Here is a 24,274-nt window from a genome sequence, read left to right as displayed (position 1 = left end):
TTTAGAATGATTTGTGCTTCTGAAGATGTACCAATTTCTCTAATCAAAGATGATCTTTTCAATGAAATTTATGTGAGCATTCCACTATAAATCCTAGGTGCATTTTCCGAAGTGAACAGAGATTTCAGTTGCTGCCTTTTCTTAGGTGACCAGTTTATGAAATCTAGATTTTGCAGAAAGCATAGATGACACACCATCTGTATTTCACAGAATCACAGAATCAGTCAGGGTTGGAAGGGACCACAAGGATCATCTAGTTCCAACCCCCATGCCATGGACAGGGACACCTCACACTAGCTCAGGACATCTAGAGCCTCATCCAGCCTGGCCTTAAACACCTCCAGGGATGGGGCTTCCACCACCTCCCTGAGCAACCCATTCCAGGGTCTCACCACCCTCATGGTGAAGAACTTCTTCCTAACATCCAGACTAAATCTACCAATTTCTAGCTTTGTTCCAAAGTATTTGATACTTTTTATTATGTTGCTTTTAAATGTTATATATTTGGACCCCCCAAAAAGAGTTATTTTAGAAGTACCATAATGCTTGAAAATTTTGCCTCTTATTAGCAATACTTTTAAGGGACAATGATAATATAGGAGGGATGTTGTTGTTTGTGAAGACATCAAGAGCATAGGATAAATTGTATGTTTTTGCAGAGATTTTTATTCTGTTCCACAAATGATTGCATGAAACCTCATGGTACACAGTTTAAGGGATTCAGAAAAGAAAGACTGAGCACAACACGTCTTGAGGATAACATAGTAATTTTAAATAAAACCATGCAATTAAATTCTGCAAATTCAGGTCTAGGTAAGATATGAGTACCTTAAAAAGGCACAAAGTGTGTGAGAAATTTGAGATTATTGCACACAATCACAGGTATGCCAGGAAAGGGAATCATATACTCAATTATTGAACATAAGAAATGTTAATAGGATATTAATAGGCAAAAGATTAAATGGGCCAGAAAAGCAATACTGAGATTTGTGTAGCATCATACTTACCTGAGGTAGTTTTTTAGTCCACTTGTTATTGTTTTATTGTCCCAAAGATCCATATCAATATCCATATCAGGAGGAGATTTAGGGGCTGGTAGAAATTTGAATTATGACTGTGTTACAGTTTGACTAACACGCTAATTAGAACAGCAGCAAAACAGAAGCTAATAGATTAGTCATTTAGCTCATGTGATTTGAATCTTCTAATCTCTATCAAAGTATTAAAAAAATAACTTAGCACTAATATTTAGTACCTCTAAATATTAACTATATGCACTATATCAAAGTGTAAAGTAAGACCAAGTCAGCAGAGAATCACTAATGTATTTGGCTTAGACACTCAAAACACAGGCAGCAGAGAGCCAAATTAGTAAGAAAAGTGAAAGGCTAGAAATTGATCTGTTAAACTGTTATGTGGTGTTACAGAACTAAGCTTTGGAATACTTGTGAAATAAACCAAATAGATACCAACAAACAGAACTTCAAAAGAAATGCATTTTATCAGTAATTTGCTTGCATACATCAATGGATACAAGCAGAAGTTGAATTCTAATGCATTTAAGAAACTAGTTGGATCACTTTTTAAGACTGCAGATACAGTTTAGTGGCAGTAAATGCACACACACACTGAAGTGTAAATACTATGACACACTTTTCTGAGCACAGCAGTTGAGACAAAAGGGACTGCACCACAGACACCACACACTGGAAAAGTTTCACTTCAGATACTTACAAAATATGGTATTCATCAGCTTTTGCACCTTGGAGTTTACACCACCTATTCTGTACAACCCCAGGATTGTGATACCTATGTTGGGAAAACAAGTACAATGGAAATGATCAGAGCAGGATTACTTCAATATACTCTGATGAATCCTTGGCTTTCAAAACATTTAAATGAATTTATGGAAAATGGTCCAATTATATTCTTGAGTATTGCTTTACCCTACTGCATTATCTTCTGGAATATTAACAACTGCATTCTAGAATTATAGAATGCTTTAGGTTGGAAGGGACCTCAAAGATCATCTAATTCCAGCCTTCCCCCATAGGCAGGGACACCTCCCACTAGAACATGTTGCTCAAGGCCTCATCCAACCTGGCCTTGAACATCTCCAGGGAGGGAGCATCCGCAACCTCCCTGGGCAACCTGTTTCAGCATTTCACCACCCTCACTGTACAGAACTCCTTCCTAACATCTAAATTAAATCTCCCCTCTTCCAGTTTAAACCCATTACTCCTTGTCCTTACAAGACCTTGTAAATGTCCCTCCTCAGCCTTCTTGTAGACCCTTTCAGATACTGGAAGGCCATTCCACTGAATCCACACTATACACTAATCATAATTCTACACTTACAAAACCCTTTTTGCAAAGAAATGGCCCATATTATAAAAATGGAGTTAGACAGGAAAAGTGAAAAATAAGACTCAAAAGCAGTCTTAAAACACACTGGATGTCAACAAGTTTATCTCATCTAGACTCCATTGGAAATTACTATGCAACTATATTTGCGTAGATCACCAAAACTGCACAGAGACACCACACAGCTTTTGGATTAGAAGAGAGTTGCATGCTGACAGGTCAGTCCATGGACAAGAAAAGGTTATCTCCTTTTATGGAATACGACACAGCCACACCTCTTCTTTTGGAAAAGGATAATTAAAAACTTGCACTTCATCAGCAGAATGAGTACTATTTTCTCTCTGTACATAGCTAGGACAAAACTGAATTTCTAGAGATTTGTTAAAAATGGATGAATCTTGTGCAAATTGAGCAAATAAAATCATAGAATCACCTAGATTGGAAGAGACCTCCAAGATCATCCAGTCTAACCTGGCACCCAGCCCTGTCCAATCAACTAGACCATGGCACTAAGTGCCTCAGCCAGGCTTTTCTTGAACACCTCCAGGGATGGTGACTCCACCACCTCCCTGGGCAGCCCATTCCAATGCCAATCACTCTCTCTGGGAAGAACTTCCTCCTAACATCCAGCCTAGACCTCCCCCGGCAGTCCCTTTGTTCTGTTGCTGGTTGCCTGGGAGAAGAGACCAACCCCCACCTGGCTACAACCTTCTTTCAGGTCACTCCTGAGCCTCCTCTTCTCTAGGTTAAACAACCCCAGCACCCTCAGCCTCTCCTCATAGGGTTTGTGTTCCAGGCCTTTCACCAGCTTTGTCACCCTTGTCTGGACATGTTCCAGCACCTCAACATCCTTCTTGAATTTAGGGGTCCAGAACTTGACACAGAAATCAAGCTGTGGCTGCCCAGTGCTGAGTACAGGGGAAGCATAACCTCCCTTGTCCTACTGGCCACACTGTTCCTGAGCCAGCCCAGGATGCCATTGGCTCTACTGCCCACCTGGGAACACTGCTGGCTCATCTTCAGCTTCTCTCTCCCGGCACCCCCAGCTCCCTCTCTGTCTGGCTGCTCTCAGCACTCTGGCCCCAGCCTGTTGGGCTGCTTGGGCTTGTTGTGGCCAAAGTGGAGAACCCCGCACTTGGCCTTGTTAAATCTCATCCCACTGGCCTGTGTCCAGCCATCCAGCCTGTCAAGATCCCTCTGCAGGGCTCTCCTACTCTCCAACAGATCAATACCTGCTCCTAGCTTGGTGTCATCTGCAAACTTACTGATGCTGGACTCAATCTCCTGGTCCAGATCATCAATAAAGATATTGAACAGGACTGGGCCCAGCACTGACACCACTCATGACTGGCTGCCAACTGGATGTGGCACCATTCACCACAACTCTCTGGGCCTGGCCCTACAGCCAGTTCTTGACCCTCAGAGTGAATCTGTCAAAGCCACAAGCTGCCAGCTTTGCCAGGAGCTTGTTGTGGCAGATGGTGTCAAAGGCTTTGCTGAAGTCCAGTTAGACAACAGGCACAGCCTTCCCCACATTCACCACATATAAATTGTGCTCTGCAAAACAGATGTTCCAGCAGAGTATTCATGGCACTTCTTGATCTTCAGGTTTTACATCAAAAAACAAAGTTGGGAGCTGATGCTCTCTACAGTTTAACCATGAGAATGCATAGCTCAGTGCACACAAATTAAAGATTAGTGCAACTGTGCATTACAATGTCTAGACAACATGAAATTGCAGAAAATGTTGTAAAACCCTCTAAAAGGATATGTTAAGACTGTTGTTGGGAATTGTAGACACAGTATTAACTGTAAAAAATACAAACCAAATGATGGACACATTCTAAAGAGCAGCTGAAAACCAGGTAGAATTAATCAAAGCAATATTTGAGAAAAAACGCTCACAATAATCTAGTACAGAAGTTGAGATTTAATACACACCTCTTGTTTCCACAGCATGAATGCATTTTCTCACGAAGTTGAAACCTGCTTCATTTAAAAACACTGCAGAAAGAAGAAAAAAAGGTAATTATTTTCTAGCTTACCAATACACTAAGTCTGTTTAGCTACATTCACCTTAGTAAAAAAGGACTGACATACATTTATCCATGAGATTATGATACTTGTTCTTTAATAGCATTGTTAGGGATGTATCAGCACTCAAAATCCACTTTTCTAATCATTAGTGTATCATTAAGACTAGAATATTCTAATGTCTTTCTCGGATATCAGTAGCCCTTCTATACACACAGCTGAAAGCTCATTGCTGTAGAAGGAGATTATCTCCTTCCCTCTGCTGAGGAAAAACCTTTTATGAGTACACGACCTATGTTTTGAACAGAAGTGGAAGGCTTTCTCACATAGCTTAGGAGGTGCTTTTGTGTAACCCAATCATATAATTCCACAGTTATTTCATAGCAATAACATTAAAAATTAGTATCTCAAATGCACATATATCCAGAAACTACAATGTGACATGACAGAAATCTGTCAATACTTGGTAACTCCACAAAAAAGGTGAGCTTACTTTCTTCCTTCTTGCTAATAATGGCTGGTAGTGTGTAGATCTGTAAAATAAAAAAAGGCAGTGAGAAGGCAGTAAGTCAGTGTTTGTGCTCCACATTCTTTATTGTGTGGTTTGTTGGTAGTTTTAACGTTGTGCATTAGCTTGCCAACCTTGCCTTTCACCTTCGTCTGGTATCTACCCGCATCGTACTCACCCAGGTCAACAGCACTGTGCTAGAATAGGTACCTAAAATGTGTCAGAAGTCAGCTTTTGCAGATTCCAAACAGGTTAAGTTTCAATACAGCCACTGATCTAATTTCTGTACTATTTCAGTCATGCAAGCAGCTTGTAAAAATACTTATCTACTCCATAAAACCCATGAACTACTTTTTTCCCCTTGGATACAGGTCTGGCATCATCCTTATTCCCTGACTGTTTTAAGAGTAGATTAATACTGAGAAGAAATTTCAGACAAGCTTTCAACACATTTTTATGGTCTCTGGTGTGCCTTTCAGGATGGTGCTAATTGCTTACTCCTCGGTGCTGCCCAGCACATAAAATATACCCTTCACAAATGTTATATTAACCATGAATTCTATTAGATAAAGTGCTACCATATTATTTGTTAAATATCTTAACATAAAATAGTAGTATATAAATAAAGGCTTAAATCCACTAATAGTTCTGCTTTTCCACTTTGTACTTATCTTTTTTTTTTTTTAATGTACAGTGCCATAAAACTGTAAAATGAAACTGAAAAAAAAAAATCCTTACTGGTTCCTTTCCATCCATAGCTTCAAGCCAGAGTTTTCTGTTGGATTCTGAAAATGCTTGCAGTGTGATAATTCCAGGTCTGTCAAAGACATACACATACACTGAAATGATTGATTTCTTTTCCTACAACAGTATTCCAAGGCAGAACGCAAATGATATGAAGAGAATATACAACAGTCAGAAGTTAAAGAAAGTTCGTCGCTTCTAAGATAACACAATAAATTTGAGCTAAATTTAAAAATAGGTCTATTTTTTAAAAGTTTGGTACTGAAACATGTAATTTTAGGTATCTTTAACCTTCTATAGATATTGGGCATCTCTGTATCGCAAGATGAGCTACAAACGGGAACCCACACAACCTATATTTCAGTGGGGAGATACTTAGGGTGGAAAATCCTCAGTATTCCAGTATTGTGTTTACGTTTATATGAACTTCCTCACATTCTTAGTCATTACTGACATCAGTAATGTCCATTGCAATTTCTTTCTAATGGCAAACCTATTTTTTACCAACACAAGATTCAAAAGAGATTAATGTTGCCCTTACATACAATTTCCCACCACATATTTTCGGGTGTTGTCTTATCTATTTTCTCTGCTGATCTGTAAAAAGATTCACTACTTCCTTGCCAAATACCAAATAGGAAAAGTCATCATCCATCATCCTGTCAAAGTCAGATCCATACAATAATTACAAAGTGGCTTTCTATTCTACTGCCTTTTCAATACTCTCTCCAAGTTCTCAGTACACCTTTAACTCTAGGCCAGGCACATCTGCAATCAGTCAAAATGTCTAAAAGGAATAAATAATATGTAAAAAGATCCTATAAATATCTCTTCAATGAGACCCTGAAGAAGTGCAGATGGAACTAATTGTTCTGTGCAGCTTTTCTGAACCATGGATGTTCTAGCAGAGTAAGGGAGAGAGAAGGGACAAGGCTCAGTTGTGAATGTCACAACAGCACTGCCACACTGTGTCTAATAAATGCGATTCTCCTTAGAAACAACTACCAATTTCAAACTCAACTTGTCAAGCTTAGGAACAAGTAGTCTCAGCATTTGTTCATATCAATTTTGTAGTTCTTAAACCTGAACTCATTCAGAAGTCTAATTTAGAAAAAAATGTAGCCAGAAAACTCTCATGTAAAACTAGCCACTGTGAATGGAATTTAAAATGGCAGCAACACTCATGAAATACTTCATAAGGGCATGACTACAAAAGGGAAAAATCACTTTAATTCCCAAGCTTGAAAAACATACTTTTGGAAAGAAGTGTGTACATAGAAAATCATAGAATCATAGAATCAGCCAGGTTGGTTGAGACCTCCAAGATCATCCAGTCCAACCTAGCACCCAGCCCTATCCAGTCAACTAGACCATGGCACTAAGTGCCTCAGCCAGGCTTTTCTTGAACACAAGAGGCCTTATATAAGAGGTTCAACAGGGCTCTGGGCAAACTGATCTAGTTGAGGAGGCCTCTTCTTACTGCAGAGGTGGCTGTATTAGATGACCTTTGGAGGTCCCTTAAAACCCAGGCCATTCTATAATTCTGATTCTATAATATCCAGAAATAATGAAAAATAAAACTAGAAGTAAATTTCAAAAATGAAAGTGATGTTTTCATTGATGAAAGATAGATATTGGTATAGAATATGTTTATTAATAGGTATTTATTTCCAATTTGTTCATACAGTGAAAAAAAATTCAAACCTCTCAACTACTTCGATATCAAAACAGAAACGTTTGTCAATTGAATCTGTCTTTCTCCTGATGCAAGATTTTAGCTTGAATATTTCTGGTGAGCTTGTGACAAGGCCATTCTGAAAAATAAGACAGAACAAAATCAACATAGGCAGTATGTGGATGTGACATGGCTTTACATCTTAAATTTAACCATATGAACAGTCCAAAGAATGTGCATTAAGATGGAGATTAAAATAATTTAGGAACATATACAATAATTTCTCTGTCTGTAAAGGAAGATGACAGTTGAGAGCCTTCTGTCACTTCTTTGTTATTTAATCATATTTCAGAAGACTCCCTAAACTAAACATTTCACAAACATCTGCATATAAAACTTCATTATAACATGATCGGGTCAGGAAAGCTAAAGCCCTGATAGAATTAAATCTGGCCAGGGACATCAAGGCCAATGGGAAAAGGTTCCATAGGTACAACATTGATAAAAGGAAGACTTGGGAAAATGTGAGGTCTCTCCAGAAAGAAATTTGAGACATGGTTATCCAGGATATGGAGAAGGTTGAGATACTCAGTGACTTTTTTGTTTCAGTTTTCACCAGTAAGTGCTCCAGCCACACAACCTATGTCACAGAAAGCAAAGGCAGGGGCAAGGAGAATTAAGAACTGCCCACTGTAGGAGAAGATAGGTTCAAGACCATCTAAGGAACCTGGAAGTGCATGAGTTCATGAGACCTAATGACATACATCTGTGAGTGCTGAGGGACTGGGTGCATGAAGTGCCTAAGCCACTATCCATCAAATTTGAGAAGTTGTGGCAGTCCAGTGAAGTTTCCACTGGCTGATGAAGGGAGAACATAACCCTCATTTTGAAAAAGGGGAAAAAGGGACGACTTGGGGAACTATGGGCCAGTCAGTTTTATTTATGTGTCTGCCAAGGTCATGTAGCAGATCCTCCTGGAAACTGTACTGAGGAACATGGAAACATGGTGATTGGTGACAGTCAACGTGGCTTCACTAAGGTCAAATTGTGCTTTATAGGCATTCTACAAGGGGCTTAGAGCACTGGTGAATAAGGGAAGAGCAACTGACATCATCTACCTGGTCTTGTGCAAAGCATTTGACCCTATTTCACATGGCATCCTTGTCTCTAAACTGCAGAGACAGGGATGAACCACTTGGTGGATAAAAAATAGGATGGATGGTTGCACTCAAAGAGTTCAACTCAGCTCAATGAGAGAGGATCAGCTGTGCCCAATGGTTTGGTCTCATCAGCAAACTGGCTGAGGGTATGCTCTATGATAGAATCATACAATCACAAAGTCATTCAGGGTCTAAAAGACCTTTAAGATCATTGAGTCCAATTGTAAACCTAACACTGGTTAGCACTAGTCCAGCACTAAACCATGTCTAAGCCCAATGTCTACACATATTTTAAATACCTTCAGGGACAGTGACTCAATCACTTCCCTAGGCACACAGTTACAGTGCTTGACAACATTTTCAATGAAGAAATTTTTCTTAACATCTAACCTAAACCTCCCCTGGTGCAGCTGTATGCCAGTCTGTATCACCTTGATCTGTGGGAAGGTGATGAAGTGAATAATCCCAGAAACCATTTCCAAACGTTAAGGTCAGAAAGGTGATTTGAGACAGTTTGTATGGATTTAATGAAAGGGACATCATGCAGGATCAACTTGATAGCCTTTTACAATGTGATGGATGGATCCATAAGTGATGGAAGAACAAAGAATATTGTTTATCTCAACTTTAGCCACATTCCTGATACTACATTCTACACAGCTGGACATTTCCTACTACATCCTCATGGACAACTTGGTGAAGTACAGGATAGATAAGTAGATGCTGAGGTTGACTGAAAACTGGCTGAACTGCTGAGTTCACAGCAGTACAGCTTCTGACAGTTCCTATCAGTACGGCCAAGGGATCAATACTGAGGCCAGCACTGTTTAGAATGAGTATGATTAAATCCAGGCACCAGCACAGGCTGAGGCTGACAGGATGGAAAACAGCTTGGCAAGAAAGAACCTGCAAGTTCTTATGGGCAACAAGTTGACCATGAGCCAGCAATGTGCCCTTGCAGCAAAGGCCAACGTTTTCTTTGGCTGCGTCAGCAGAGCATTGACAGCAGGTCACTCATGGTGAGTATGACACTCTATTCAGCACTGGCAAGACAGTTCTGGAGACCTCCTCAGCACAAGAGAGACAGTGATGTACTAGAAGGGCTATCAAGGTGATTAAGGACTTGTAGCACCTGTTATATGAGAAAAGGTTGAGAGAGCGGGGACTGTTCAGCTTGTAGAAGTAAGACCATGCCTAAAAATACCTGATAGGAAGGAGTAAAGGAAGACTGAGCCAGATTTTTGTCAGTGGTGCTCGATGAAAGGACAAAAGGCAATGTGCACAAACTGAAATACAGGTAATTCCACTTGAACTCAAGGCAAAGCTTTCTTACTGTGATCAAATGATCAAAGAAGTTGCTCATAGAGGTTCTGGAGTCTGTGTCTTTGCAAAAACCTAAAATCTGACTATAGAAGATAGGCACTGCTTCACGTATGAAAACAGCATTATGCTCTGTTCACCTCCCCTTTTTTTTTGTAAAGTTCCTGCATGCTTCATATAAAAGATGGAACACACAGTTCATGGATGCATTCCCATATGTGCAACTCACCACTTTTCCACCAGATTTTGTTTCAGCTATACTCATGGTAAATGTTTTTGTCCCTTTATCATAAGTACAGTAGTGTTTTATCCATGTAAATCCAAGAGGTCCTGGATTAAAGAAAGTATAAAAGAGAATTATTTTGGTATTTTATCACTATGTCAACTGGAGTGATATAAAGTAGAAAAATGAGACATAACAGCATCCACATGTAGCCTACAAATTAATAAACTCCCCTATTTGGAACATGCTCAGATGTAATTTTCAAATATTGCAGCTTGATAATGTCATCCAAAAAAATTCCATGATACTGCTTTCCTTTGGCCACTGGAAGGCTAACAACATTCTACCAGGGTCAACAGGAAGGAATAGGCAAAATCCTGAGGATTTTTCTGCCCAGAAAGCACAGCTGAAGATTTCATCAACCCAAGAGAAGCACAACATTCAGTATTACATTCATTCTCAGAAGAAAACTTAGAAATCTGGTATTAGATCCCCGAAGCCATGAAGTCAGAGCGCATTTCCCTTTACTTTCTGAGTTCTCATCAAAGGTAACAGTTGCTTTTGGTAGCATCATAGGAAGGCTATTCTTCTACCTGTTACCTTAAGGGAGTGAGTAAAATGACACTGGCTCCAAGATAGATTTAATCTGATGTAGTTGAATACTGGTAGGTGATTTCACGACGTGAAAAGAAAAGAAGGAAAGGAATAGTGCACTGTAAATCAGTAGTGGTTTAGAGATGAGGGATAAAATGCTGGGTGGTAGAGATGGTGCCTTCATCATGAAATATTGGCCTTTCATGCATTGCAAGCTGTCCTGCTGGGAAGAGATGACTGTGACAATAGCATACAACTACTGACATCACAAACTGACTATTGCACACACTCACAATACTAAAGTACCATACAGAATTTAAGTCAAGCAGATGCATGTTTTATCCTGGCAAGGTGACACTACAATACTTCTTAATTTGACTGCAAAGTACAGGATTTCAGATGAGGAAGATGTTTCAATCCTGAATTTTCCAGAGTTTTGCTCAGGAATTGCTGTGGACCTTTAGTGATTCCAAACATGAAATCCTCTTGAGCTTAAGAACAATGGTATTTTAAACTTCATCTGCTAACCTATCTTAGACACAAGTATTTAAGATGTGTTCTTTGCTGTGAGGACACTGCAAATCCTCTCGCTGTTTTTATCATTCACTCCACATACTAGAAGTACAAAAAAACCCCAGTTTACCATAGCAGAGAGAAGAAGCTAAGCTCCTGGATTTTGACAGATACTGGAAGGATGGTGCAGTGCAGAGGAGAGTATAATTAAGGTTTTTGTAGTGTGACTGCTCCCTTTAGGGGCAGAACCTTATGGCTGTAACTGCAGTGGTTCATAATAGTGCTGGCAGCACTCACAATGACTGAGGAACATGTAGTCAATAGGTAACTTGGAAACGACTTATTGATTTTTGAGGATAGGAAATCTAGCATGGAGCATGGGATATCCTGTGCAGCCTTGTCTCAGTGGCAGACTACAGCCTCACTCATTTTTACTGGCATTGTCACAGCTTCTGGGTACTCATCTGCAGAGAGCAAACAAAATGGCTGCGTGAAGATACACCAGGAAGATAAAAACCCAGTTCTTTCCACTTGGACAGCATCATGCTTCAGAGTCTGGCACTCAAACGTGGATCCTCTCACAGAGCCATCACAAACATATGCCAAAGCCAATAATTATTTATATACAATGCAGTGCTGTAACTACTGTGCAAATTTAGAACAGGAAAGGACTAACCAACCTACATGTGATTTTCCAATGCATTTCAATGTGAGCTACTCATGGGAAAACTATGATACTGATTTCTTCAAAGTACAGCATATCTGGCCCTTTTAATTATTTTTTTAAATGAAAAAGGCTCTCAGTTAAAAAAAGGTTTTTATAAGGGCATTGTTGGTTCTTTTTTGTATTTTTTTTAAGCGAACATAAATGAGTAGCTAAAATGAAAGATGCTAAAAACAAACCTTGTCATTTTGATATTGATGCAATGGCTTTACTTTATAGATGTAGCCTTACACAAAGGTAGTGGATATATGAGATTGCATCAGTCATGTAAGTCAGATGTCTGGTAAGTGAGAAATGCAGATGTGGAAATTTGCATAGTCTGTTGTGCCGACTTGGAGAGAGTTAGAGAATTTTCTCACTGCCTTTGTTTGCAGGGAAGTAACTGAGAAGTTACATGGTTACTTGCCCTCAGGTTAGCTGTTCCATTCCTATAACTGAAGTTATTTTCACCTAGCAAAACAAAACCTATGATTATTCTGAATAAGTATTTTTTCTGATGGCATTAATGAACTCTTTTAGCATATATGTAAGAAGGAGGAGCAGTCTCAAAGCTGTTTTATATAGGAGTTTAGAAGCCACTACAGCCAGACACCTACATTGCAATTTAAAGTCTGTTACTGGTAACCGTCCCTCTAAATGAAAATATTTTATAGCTTACTGGCATAAAAAAAAAAAAAAAACTAAATATTTAGCACCATGCATTATCAGTAATAAATATATGCAGGATTTACTCCCAAGAAGAGCAAAAGTTTAACACAGCTGCCCATAATTTGACAAGAGCCTGTGGGATGATGGATGTAGGAAAGTAAACCTAAAAGACAAGGAAATACACAAGTAGTACCTTCCCCACTGACACAGAAATCACAGACCCTGTTACTCTTACTCCAGAATAAACTAATGAACACATTTCTTTTCAGTAAGAGGATGTCAAGTTGACCTCTCACTATTTAATGAAGCACAGCATGTGTCCAATTCTTCACTCCTTTTCTCCCTCCCCCATTAGCAGGGCTTGGTGTAATTTCCACTTAACATGGGTTTCTTTCATCATTATTATTCAATTAAAACATAGAGAGCCTTCTTAAAACTGCTACTGAGGGAAAAAGTGGCCAAGGTTAACTATGGAAAGTATTGAATTTTCTTTCCTCTAGCTCACATATGGAATAAAGATAAATTTCATAATGTCATCTGAAAAATCACTTTATAACTCCACGTAGTCTTTTCAGATATTATCTAAAAGGGGAGCATGAAAAAGATATCCTCAAAAGTAAAGGTCCTGTGGGGTCAAGTCTGACATGGGAATTCTATATTCAGATACCTTTTTATTACTTTTAGATTAAGAAATCAGGTGCAAAGTTGTGTTTAATAATTTTTGTATGAACGTAAAACTTTGCAGAAGGGTTTTGCATGATCCTGCCTTACACACCTAGTTTGACTTGGTTTTCTGTAGTGCTTAGAGCATAAAACAGTGGCAGCTCATGCTTATGTGACATATAGTTTTGAATTTGCTCATTTAACTTTTGACATCTTTTCTGGTTCCTTTTTCATTTATAACATGATGTATATTGTTAGGCTCTTCCAAGTAGTTTTGGATACTCATAACAATTTTAGTTGTATTCCTTTATTTAGGTAATCACTTCATCTACATGTCTCATGAAGTGATTAAAACACAGGTACAGGTTCACAGCTATTTTCAAGCATTAAATGTATGTTCTAAATAGATCTTAGATCATAGAATCAACCAGGTTGGAAGAGACCTCCAAAATCAGCCAGTCCAATCTAGCACCCAACCCTGTCCAAGCAATTAGACCATGGCACTAAGTGCCTCATCCAGTCTTTTCTTGAACACCTCCAGGGACAGCAACTCCACCACCTCCCTGGGCAGCCCATTCCAATGGCAAATCACTCTCTCTGGCAAGAACTTCTTCCTAAGATCCAGCCTAGACCTCCTGTGGCACAATTTGAGACTGTGTCCCCTTGTTCTGTTGCTGGTTTTCTGGGAGAAGAGATCAACCCCCACCTGGCTACAACCTCCCTTCAGGTAGTTGTAGCCAGCAATGAGGTCACCCCTAAGCCTCTTCTTCTCTAGGAGACTGCTGGTACTACCAGGTGGAAGTTCCTCCTGCTGGGTCAATCATGGGCTCTATTCAGGCAAAGGAAGTACAGTAGACAGCAGAATTTTGCAGGTAGTGCCAAAGCAGAACAGTAAGGAGCTTGCATCTCCTGCAGCAAGGTGTAGGGCTGCCAGCCAGAGCAGAGGTTCCTACCAGTTATCCACTTAGGTAGCCAATACCAGTGACCTAGCCACAAGGACCCAAGGGCAGGAGTTGAGTCGCTTACAACTGTTTCGACCTCCATTCCATTTGACCACAGCTATTCTGAGTGCTTTTCAAAAAGTCAAACAATTACTTTTCTTGTGACCCTCTCAATTTGAAAAGCAACCATATCACAAGTCTGCTGACATTCAAACATGCTGCTTGTGTTATCCTGAGAGCTAAACCATTTTCTCATAGTTCTATTTGTTGCTGTGCCATTCAAATCAAAATAAAAGGTGAATCTTTTTACTCACGTTTCTCCTGCACATAGAGATAGCCTTCCATTGTCCACTGACTTGGTGGTCTGTAATCCTGGTTGGCTGATTTCATTCTTTGCATGAGTCTCTCCACTTCCTGCCTTGTGCTTTCAAAGTTATTCCGGGTCTAACTCCCAGAAAAGGAAACAAAGGAAAAATCACTCATCTCATTCAAGTATTGAAAACAACAGGGAAGAACTAATTGCTAATGATGCCAAAAAGAGTGTATTGGACATGAACACAAGCATTTCACAGAGACATAATAGGGAAAAAAAAGCAGTAAAGAATAATATTTGTCATTGCTCTAGAAGCCTAGGAATAACATAGTGATGAAGTAGCCAACTTAAAAGCATAAAGGAAACATTCCTCTTCTTGCAGATCACTAACCCCAGAAAGGAGGATCTGTCATATCTTTTGCTGTGCTTCACAGTGTTTTGCAGACAGATGCAGGCCTTCTCTTTGTGTTCTCTAGACTACACAGACAGAAGCCAGGCTAAACCAAGAGCTGCTGATAGCCCAGCCCCAAACCTGACGTAGTAAGTCCCACTGAACCACTTGAAGTACGGTGCAGAAAACACCAGTTTGGGTTAACGCACAGCTAATGTCTCTAAACAGCTGTGGTCTGTCCACATGTGGAAGAGATGAATACACTGGGTAGCCGTATCGACAGCTGCTGATCCTCAGAACAGTCACATTACAGGCACTGTCATGAACATTTTTTGGTAGGCCTATGCAAACACCACAGTAAGTATAACATAAATACATTAGGTGAGAAGTGGGTCCCAAGCGGCAGAACTGTGCCAAAAGCATGCAAGCACTGCCTGTCTTAAAAATCTTGTGTGCAGCCAGGCACAAGTTCTTTACCATGAGGGTCACGGAACACTGGAACAGGTCGCCCAGGAAGGCAGTTGAGGCTCCATCCCTGGAAATATTCAAGGTGAGGCTTGATAGGGCTTTGAGCAATCTGATCTACTTGAGGATGTCCCTGCTTACTGTAGAGGGGGATGGCATAGATGACCTTTGAAGGTTCCTTCCAACTCAAACCATTCTATGATTCTGTGATCTTGCCAAGCAAGTCATTCAGTACACAAAGATGAGTTACTAATATTTGCTATTATTGATGTTTGTGTAAAAAGACATTTTTTCTTACTGATTTCAGTGAGACCAAAGTTTCCCTCCACATACCTAGCACATTACAGTAAAGGAAAATTGTTATGAGGTGCCAGAGGTGTCATAGATTGTTACTAATATACCAGATGTTGATTTTTTTATTCCTACAGGGAATAGAAAAGAATAAATAATTTTGTAATGTTCCTGTAGAGTCATCTCCTGGACTCTTGTCCTGACAAATCAGAAAGATATTCTCAGGTCTTTATACACTGTTAAACAGTTTTCTGGTTTTGCTGGTCATTCATGGAGCTGCCCAGGAGTATAAAAATACATACTAAAACCTTTTCTTGAAGATCAACATTATCATTAGAGAGGGAGGTAAACTTTTTCTCTGAATTTTTCCTTAGTGTGAAGTATCAGCTCTGAACAGAGGTCACTGTGAGACCCCCAAGAGGGACATGCCATGAAAGGGAGGAAAGTCCTCATTCTGAAAGTTTGTCTGTCAAGTCTTTTAATTACTACTTTAAGCGCCCAAGACTTTGAATCATATTACAGAAAACAAAGCCAAATGGACATAAAAATTGCATCATTAGCCACCTGAAACTGTGAAAGTGACATCAGGTCTTGTTAAGACATTGTGATCTGCTAAAAGCTGTCAGTTTGCTTCTACTCTGCTACTCTTATGGCTCCTGATCTAACCATAGAACCATAGAATCATAGAATCAACCAGGCTGGAAGAGACCTCCAAGATCATCCAGTCCAGAGACAGCACTTCAGATCAACTAGTCTTCAAGACCTTAACACACAATGCAATGAAGAAAATCACTTTTAACAGCTGCAACAGACAAGTTAAACACAATTTTCCCTGAATACTGTCATCATTTTTCCTCTACATAAATTATTTTGTTCCACCCCAAGGCTGGGTGATGCTCTGAGTGACAATTCAGTAGACAGCTCAGCTGTAAAAGGAAAACTGTGTATCTATATCTGGAGCCAGAATTCAAATTTATGTCTAACAGCAGTGAATTATGTGTGATATTCCACTATATCTTCATGTAGATATTGCTGCAATGTACAAATACAATAAAAGATACCATAATATATTTTTCCTTCTGCTTAGTTTTATATTGCACTCCATCCCTGCAGTTGATTTAAAATTACATATACTTATGTAATATTTAAGAAGATGTTAACTATTCATTAATTAACATCACAGTTGAACAAATATCAAATCATTCTGCCGTGTACAGACATGGAGAAAAATTTCTGGACTGAAGCACGTTCTTCACTCGTTCACTGAACTGCTCTGTGCAACAACACTGACCTCTTGTGCCTTTATCTGAAAGAGTCCTAGCCACAAAGTAGCAAATACGTTATTTGCTAGGACAAGGGGCTGAGATGCTCTACAGGCAGAGAATATTTGCATTTCAATCCAAATGGAAAAGGTTAATCATCTAGGAGGTTTTTGTCTTATTTCCACAAATAAAGTTTTAAATGGAATTTATACCTGCATATGGAACAATAGACATAAAACCAGAGGTGGCTGCACACATTTAATTGCAGGAAAACCCAGATGTGTGCAGTACTCCTAAGAATAAAGATCTACATTGACTCTGCTAAGATAATGTCATCTTACAACTCTGAGCCAGCACATGCCTCTCTAACAGCAAGATGCTACAGGAAAAATGTCAGTATTTAATTTTCCAGGAACTCACAGGGTATAGCAGTTGAGCACAGTAAAATGCTCTTGCACTCCCAGACCTGTGTAACATTCCCTAAGTTCAGCGGCCAAGGCACATCCACAGAAGCTGATGTTGGATCTTTTAAATTGTTGTAGGTTCTTTGACATTGGTGGAGCTACAAATATTTCTGTTGGGTAAGCACCTTTTCTTGGAAGTGTCAAATGGAAAAGGAATAGAGACATCCCAAGGCAACTGATCGAATTCCACTCTGAAAAAAATCTCCTTCTCTGGCAGAGGAGGTGGACGAGATGTTTGATGTTTTTTCAAGGCCACTTCAATCCCTAACATTCTCTGATTCTATGTGTGGTTTACTTTGATAATACTTGCCATGAAAAATGTAGGGATGGTCCAATATTTAACATGCATTTTTTGTGTTAAAAGCAAATGCTAGTGGTTCTAAAGAAAACGGGGTGTAAATATGTATTTTTATATACTTACCTGTCTTTGGAAGTGTAACATCTGAGTCAACATAATGAAATAAATGTGCATTTGAATATAGCAGTTATGAGTGGAAATGTATGTTGATTAAATGCATTTTTATTACTTTTGAAAGCTTTGGAATTTTTGGGCACAGTTCATCTCGTATGGCTCTTAATACCACCTTATTGCTGTCTACAACTACCTGAGGGATGGTTGTGGCCAGGAGGAGGTTGCTCTCTTCTCTCAGGTGGCCAGTGCCAGAACAAGAGGACACAGCCTCAGGCTGTGCCAGGGGAGATTTAGGCTTGAGGTGAGGAGAAAGTTCTTCACTGAGAGAGTCATTGGACACTGGAATGGGCTGCCCGGGGAGGTGGTGGAGTCGCTGTCCCTGGGGCTGTTCAAGGCAGGATTGGACGTGGCACTTGGTGCCATGGTCTAGCCTTGAGCTCTGTGGTGAAGGGTTGGACTTGATGATCTGTGAGGTCTCTTCCAACCCTGATGATACTGTGATACTGTGATACTTTAGACCAATCTACAGAGAAAGATCCATCAACTCAGTTGCGTATAACTCTACACAAATGACAGATCCTTTCTTCCAGTGGAACTTAACACTCCTAAGAGCTGCACACTGCGGAGGAAGGCATCATCAGTTCTTTGGTGCTTCAGTGAATAGCTAAAGAATGGCTTCCCAGGTATGCTTTATATACAGTGGGAAGCCAACAGGGAAGTTAGGCAACAGAACAAGCTTTTTGTGGCAATCTGTGATTGTGAAGAAACAAATTGCATCATTCTATATCAGCTGGGGCATTTTTGGGACACCCAGAAGACAGGTATCACTTTCAAGAAAACATTTACACATGCTTACCCTATCTAGAGTACTGTGCTTTCTAGTAAAAACTCCTGTTCTGCTTTTCTGGTTCTTGATCACAGGATTGATCCTGAAATTTTGACCTGGAAATCACAAATTAACTATCCAAAATTGTTTGTTGACAGGAATCTTACTCACCACAAGTAAGTTTCACCTATTGCTATAGTAATTTCATTTCATCTTACTATAACACTGTAAGATTTAGAGTTCAAATAAAATGCTATGAGTCTACTTTATATCTTGAAATTAAATCAGCAAACAAAATGGTGTAAATACAAATCATCCTTACATTCTGCAAATTGAACTGCAGTTGCTGCTTGTATGGTGCAAACTCTTGAGCCAGTTCATATCCTTCATGGTAAAATGTAAACAATCCTTGAAGAAAGGCCAAGAGCTGAAAGGTAAAATTGACAAGGATTATTTGTTTTTAACATGCATGCTTGACACTATGTAACACAAATATAATAGAATATACACTGACTTGTAAGAAAGTATTGCCTGAGATAGTGGAAAAAATAGTTCTTAGCAACTGCTGCTGTGTTGGCTTTGTGTCTACTGAGGTTTTGGTATTGGAGAAGGGGCATACTGGCGTGGCTCCTTGTCAAAAGCTTCAAGAAGTTTCCCCCATGTCCAAGTCAAACTCACCTCTGGCTGAGGCAGAGACAATCAGCACCACAGCCATAACATATGCAGAGAGGAAAAACTTAGACGAAGAGAGGGGTGGAGGAAGGTGTACTCAAGATGGAGTTGTATTTATCATTGCCTTACTCTGCTTCAGTTGGTGAGTTAGTGGTAGTTTAGTTGTTTAAAATAAATTGATTTTGTTTCCCCAAGTCAAGTCTGTCTTCTGCCCATGATCACAATTGGTGAGTGAGCCCTCCCTGTCCTTTGTCTCGATCCTTAACCCTTTAGTTGCATTATCTCCTCCCCATCCCACCAGAGGTGGTTGGGAGTGAGTGGGCAGCAGCATGGGGCTTTGTTGTGTCTGAGTGGGCTTAAACTATGATAGCTACACACTTTTCCTATTCAAGTGAATATCAGAAGGCAAAAATTAAGGACAGATGATTTTCTGATTCAGCAGCAAAATATGGCAAACCATCAGCAAAAAAAATTCTGTGTTTAAGATCCTGGAACACTCTAAGTGTTCACTACCTGTAACAGCAAAGCTTTGCTGAGCAAGGAATCCCTGATCAGCCCTTAGGAAAGACAGGTGCTAAACAGGCTTTTGTATTATTTAGTTGTCATTTTCATGATAATTTAATTCACTGTTTTAGTAATTTTATTCAGTATTTCAGCTGCAGGCTTTGACACTATGCATTTTCCAAGTTTGTGCTTTAAGTGTTCAAGGCTTTTTCTTCCATTTTTTTCCCCCACATACTTCATAGTAATTGTTTGGGCTATGACCTATTTTCCACAAATGAGACTCTTGAAAGTATGTTTTGGACAGCTTAATAAAGCACAAGAAATCCAGACTATTTCTTCCTGCTCTGAACAAAATGCAAACTCTATCTGATATGTCTGTGACTGACTCTAATGGAACAGCTGAAGTCTGCACATGTTCAGCTGAAAATGCTTTTAGAAGTTTACTTTATAATAATGATTAAGTCGTAAAAAATGCATCTAGGTTTTAGCTGTTGAAGTAACACATTCCTACCATCTATTAGTTTAAAAGCCTTCTACTTGTTCTGTTCTACATGTTAAAAATGTTTTGACATTGCCATAAGTTGTGTTACCTGCTACTAAATAACAAGCATTTATATTTTTATTATGGACATTTTTTTAATGTATGTAATTTAGCTCACAAAAAAAAAAAACCAAACCCAAACCCAAAGCAAATAAAGAAAACAACAACAAAAGAGATATTAACTTGGATGTACAATAACAAAAGCTGTAACAACAGGACAGATTAATTCTAGTATATTGCAGCCATTGAAAAGCTAAACATCTAGGGTAAGTGGCTGTCCAGGATGTCTCCTAACTTGATAAAAAAACTCAGGTATTCAGGATTCAGGAGCATCATTCTTATTCTCACACAGCCCCCACACTCCTCTCCATCCCTGTCTCAGGATGGGATGAAGGATCCAATGGAAACATTTATCTCACTCCACTGACTACTGAAGTAGCCTAAGACTGGGCAACAAAAATACCATTGTTCATATTTAATGCACTTTTCTTTGTGTTATCAATGCCACAGATTATTCTAAGTGAAACTGCTTAAAAATGTAGTTTTTACTGTCTTTGAATTTACACTCAGCCCTACCTGAAGAAGTGCAGTTAAAGTGTTCTGCCTCCCTCTCTCCTATTGCTCACTGAGAGACTGATGTACTAAGGTAATATATATATTTCAGGAGAATAGCTAAAATAGCATTTTGCATTTTTACAGCTCCATCCATTCCAGTCCTGCAAGACATTCCACACCCTTTAATGAGCAAAATTTCACAGGCTGACAGATGAGAGGAAACACAGCACTTTGTCCAGAGGAGTATAACATGATGACTTGCTGCTACCACACCAGTCTTGCTCTCCTCTTGCCATTTCTCCTCTCTTTCCCCATTCATCTTTGCCATGCATCCTGCACATCCTTGTGCCAGTTCTGGCATCACCGTTCCCTTCAGTGAGCATCTGTGCCTCAGGAAGCCTGCTATTTTGCTGCATTAGTAAGTTAAAGCAGTTCAAGTTTACTAGACCACCACTACCAGCATAAACACAAGAATAAAGGCAAGGCTGGGAGAAAGACATTGTCCTTGTTTTTTAATGGTATTGCAGGATCAGGTGAAACCCTCACTTCATGCAGAGGTGGTGAAAGCCCATGGCTGCCCAGTAAGTCCATTACAGAGGATGAAGTACTGAGAAGATACTCAGGCAAAACAAGATGCATTTTTTGGTAGGGCCTCTAAAAAGGGTATGAACTCCTGACTGCATCCCATGACCAAACAATGAAGGCAGCAGTCAAGTGAAGAGCTCCACAGATTGTGAAAACTGTCTCAGCTTTACATGATCAACTCTTAGAATCACAGAGTCACAGAAAGAACCAGGCTGGAAGAGACCTCCAGGATCACTGAGTCCAACCTACCACCCAAGCCCTCTAATTAACTAAACCATGGCACTAAGTGCCTCATCCAGCCTCCTTTAAAAAATCTCCAGAGATGGTGACTCCACCACCTCCCTGGGCAGTCCATTCCAATGGGCAACCACTCTTTCTGTGAAGAATTTCTTCCTAACATCCAGCCTAAGCCTGCCCTAGCACAGTTCAAGACTGTGTCCTCTTGTTCTGCCACTGGGTACCTGGGAGATCTCAGGATGAAATCATTATCTCACCTAAGGCCTGGCCCTGAAAGTCTCTTACCGTTTATTCAAGTGGTTCAGAGGAAGGTCTGAACACAACAATTTATCTTACAAAGCTCCAATTAGATAAATAGAAAAAGATCTATAATTTTATGTTTTACAGTGTAATTCAGGAAAGAATTACATAAAAGACATGAAAGAAAGCTTATCTCCCTTTTTATGACTAAAGTATAAGTACATTTACTCTGCTCTGGCTCCAGCTGTGCAAAGCCCATGCTCACAGTGTAGTTACGTATCAGGGTCCCCAGCTACAGCTCCTTCAGATATGGCAACATAATTTCTGTGTTTACTCAGACTCACTTCAGTCAAAATGATGTCAATTAATATCTAAGTGAAAGCCTGTTGCCAAACCCACCTCTTTCAGCTGAAGAAACACTGCAGGCCAAACACAAGCACTCAGCAAAAGTACTGCCAAACCAGAATGTTAAGAGCATGTGAAAATTACATTCAAAGAGCTGCTGGGAGAAAGCTGCACTGTGTCAACTTATGCCTGAACTTCAAAGATCAGTTTAAAGGGCATTTGAGGAGAACGTACTATAAACTGTTTAAACTTCAGCTTCTACACTTGAAGAAAACCATTTTCCACCATGCAAAACACTTCTGTGTAGTACCTGGAGAAATACTGAAGAGGAAAATATTTAACACAAGATGGCAGCAAAGATGAATTTATCAGGAAGTGGAGAACTAGCACAAAAGCTCTGGGAAAAATCTGAATGCATTTTAGTTAAAGTACTCCTCAGTTATTCCGATAGTTGAGCATTGCAGAGGATCTTGCTCTGATGTTCTCTGAGTCAAATATTCTCTGAGCACTCAGAAAAATAGGAATAAAAGTTAAAATATGCTTATTTTATGCAGGTCTCAGACCAGCTTATTCAAATTTTGTGTTCAAACAACTGACACTGAGGATGGTATTTTCTTCTCTGCATGTGTAACTACAAGTGGAAGAACAGGGATCAAAAGACACCTTGTACCCAATGGGTCTGTACTGTTAAGGCATTTTCATAACCACTTCCATCAGGACAGATACAGCCACAGCCATAGAAGAGATCTAAAAGCCAAGGACTTTAGCCCTAGGCTTATGCTCACAGTGGGGTTAGAAGTGGTAATGCTGCTAAAGGTGGGCTCATCATTTTAAAGAGATTTATATTATATAATAAAGAAAAAAGAACAGCCTTCCCCCCCCCCCCCCCCCCCCGAAATAAGACTTTCAAAATGTATTCCAACATGGTTTTCACAAGTAGAGGTCATTTGTTATATCAAACACCACATACAATGCCTGATTTGTTCATATCAAGTTTTTAATTTCAACAAATACCTTGCATTTACCTCATTCTGAGTATCTAATCAGCCACATCAATACAGAGTGAGGTCTGAACTCCCTAATACAACACTACTCAACACACTAGCGTGATGAAGATTTCAACACAAAACCCGAAACAAAATCCAGCTATTTCTTCAGACTTTATTTGTTTTTATGTAGAGCTAGTGACCTCAAGAGTGCCTGGTCATTTCATTCTCACAGGAAGAAGATTGTATTTAGGTTTTGGATAGGGGAGGAATTTAACCTTTGGCCTGCAACACATCAGCCAGAAGTCCCTGTCTCCCTCTTTTCATTTTATTTTCAAGTAGATAGCACTTACTCATCAGATTAAACTGAATATAGTTAATAATGCAGAAAATCCAAGAAAGGGGAAATTGGGTTTAACGTCCACAGTGAAGTCTCATGAAACTGCACGCAGTTACTGGCAGGGTTTGATGGTTGTTTTGTTGTGTGGGGTGGGTTTTTGTTTAGTTTTGGTTTGGGGTGTTTTTTTTCCCCTGGTTCTTTAAATAAACACTTGTGGGCTTCTGTGACATTTAAAGGACCACTCCTCACATTTCAGACAGCTTGGTGCTTGTGAACTCTGTTCCTTGATTTCTATAGGCTAAGGGAGTCCTGGCATCACTGAGGGACACTGGAGACCTCTAGGTCTAGGAAGGCATCTGTAATTCTTTTAACAAGCATGACAGCCTCAGAAAGTGACACTAACTTGAACTATCTTCTCTGGGCTCACAGAGGCAAAGCTAGGGTGAGAGATTATTGTCACTTACTATGTGTTGTTTAACTTGCCATAAACCAAATTTTAACATTAATTTGTCCTTGTGAATATGTTTAAACTCATTATCTGAATTAAAAGCTTTGGGGTTGTTTTTTTGCCATGTTAAAAATCAGGACCTAGGCAGATCACAAACAGCTTTTGGTTACTCACATGAGCACACATTAGTGACTATTGGAAACAAGATGCAGAGTACAACACAGAAGTCCAGGGCCTGAGGAGCAGATGCAAAAATCTACTCTAAATATTATAATCTGCTATTCAG

The 24,274-nt window shown here is 39.6% G+C and overlaps 1 protein-coding gene across 1 annotated transcript in view; it reads right to left on the bottom strand.

Annotated features, from left to right (window-relative positions):
• The window catches only part of ARHGAP42 (Rho GTPase activating protein 42), a 186,740-nt gene that overhangs the window by 26,445 nt on the left and 136,021 nt on the right, over nt 1-24,274 (bottom strand). The window contains exons 7-15 of the mRNA XM_064170456.1: nt 18,858-18,962; nt 14,426-14,555; nt 10,035-10,135; nt 7,355-7,464; nt 5,645-5,723; nt 4,892-4,931; nt 4,306-4,368; nt 1,735-1,809; nt 1,008-1,092 (exon numbers count right to left, since the gene is read on the bottom strand). Coding sequence (XP_064026526.1) covers nt 1,008-1,092; nt 1,735-1,809; nt 4,306-4,368; nt 4,892-4,931; nt 5,645-5,723; nt 7,355-7,464; nt 10,035-10,135; nt 14,426-14,555; nt 18,858-18,962 — 788 coding nt within the window. The remainder of the gene's footprint in view (nt 1-1,007; nt 1,093-1,734; nt 1,810-4,305; nt 4,369-4,891; nt 4,932-5,644; nt 5,724-7,354; nt 7,465-10,034; nt 10,136-14,425; nt 14,556-18,857; nt 18,963-24,274) is intronic.

The sequence above is a fragment of the Pogoniulus pusillus genome, chromosome 3 (assembly GCF_015220805.1).
Source record: "Pogoniulus pusillus isolate bPogPus1 chromosome 3, bPogPus1.pri, whole genome shotgun sequence".
NCBI classification, from domain to species: domain Eukaryota; kingdom Metazoa; phylum Chordata; class Aves; order Piciformes; family Lybiidae; genus Pogoniulus; species Pogoniulus pusillus.
This window is presented reverse-complemented; position numbering and strand designations above follow the sequence as displayed.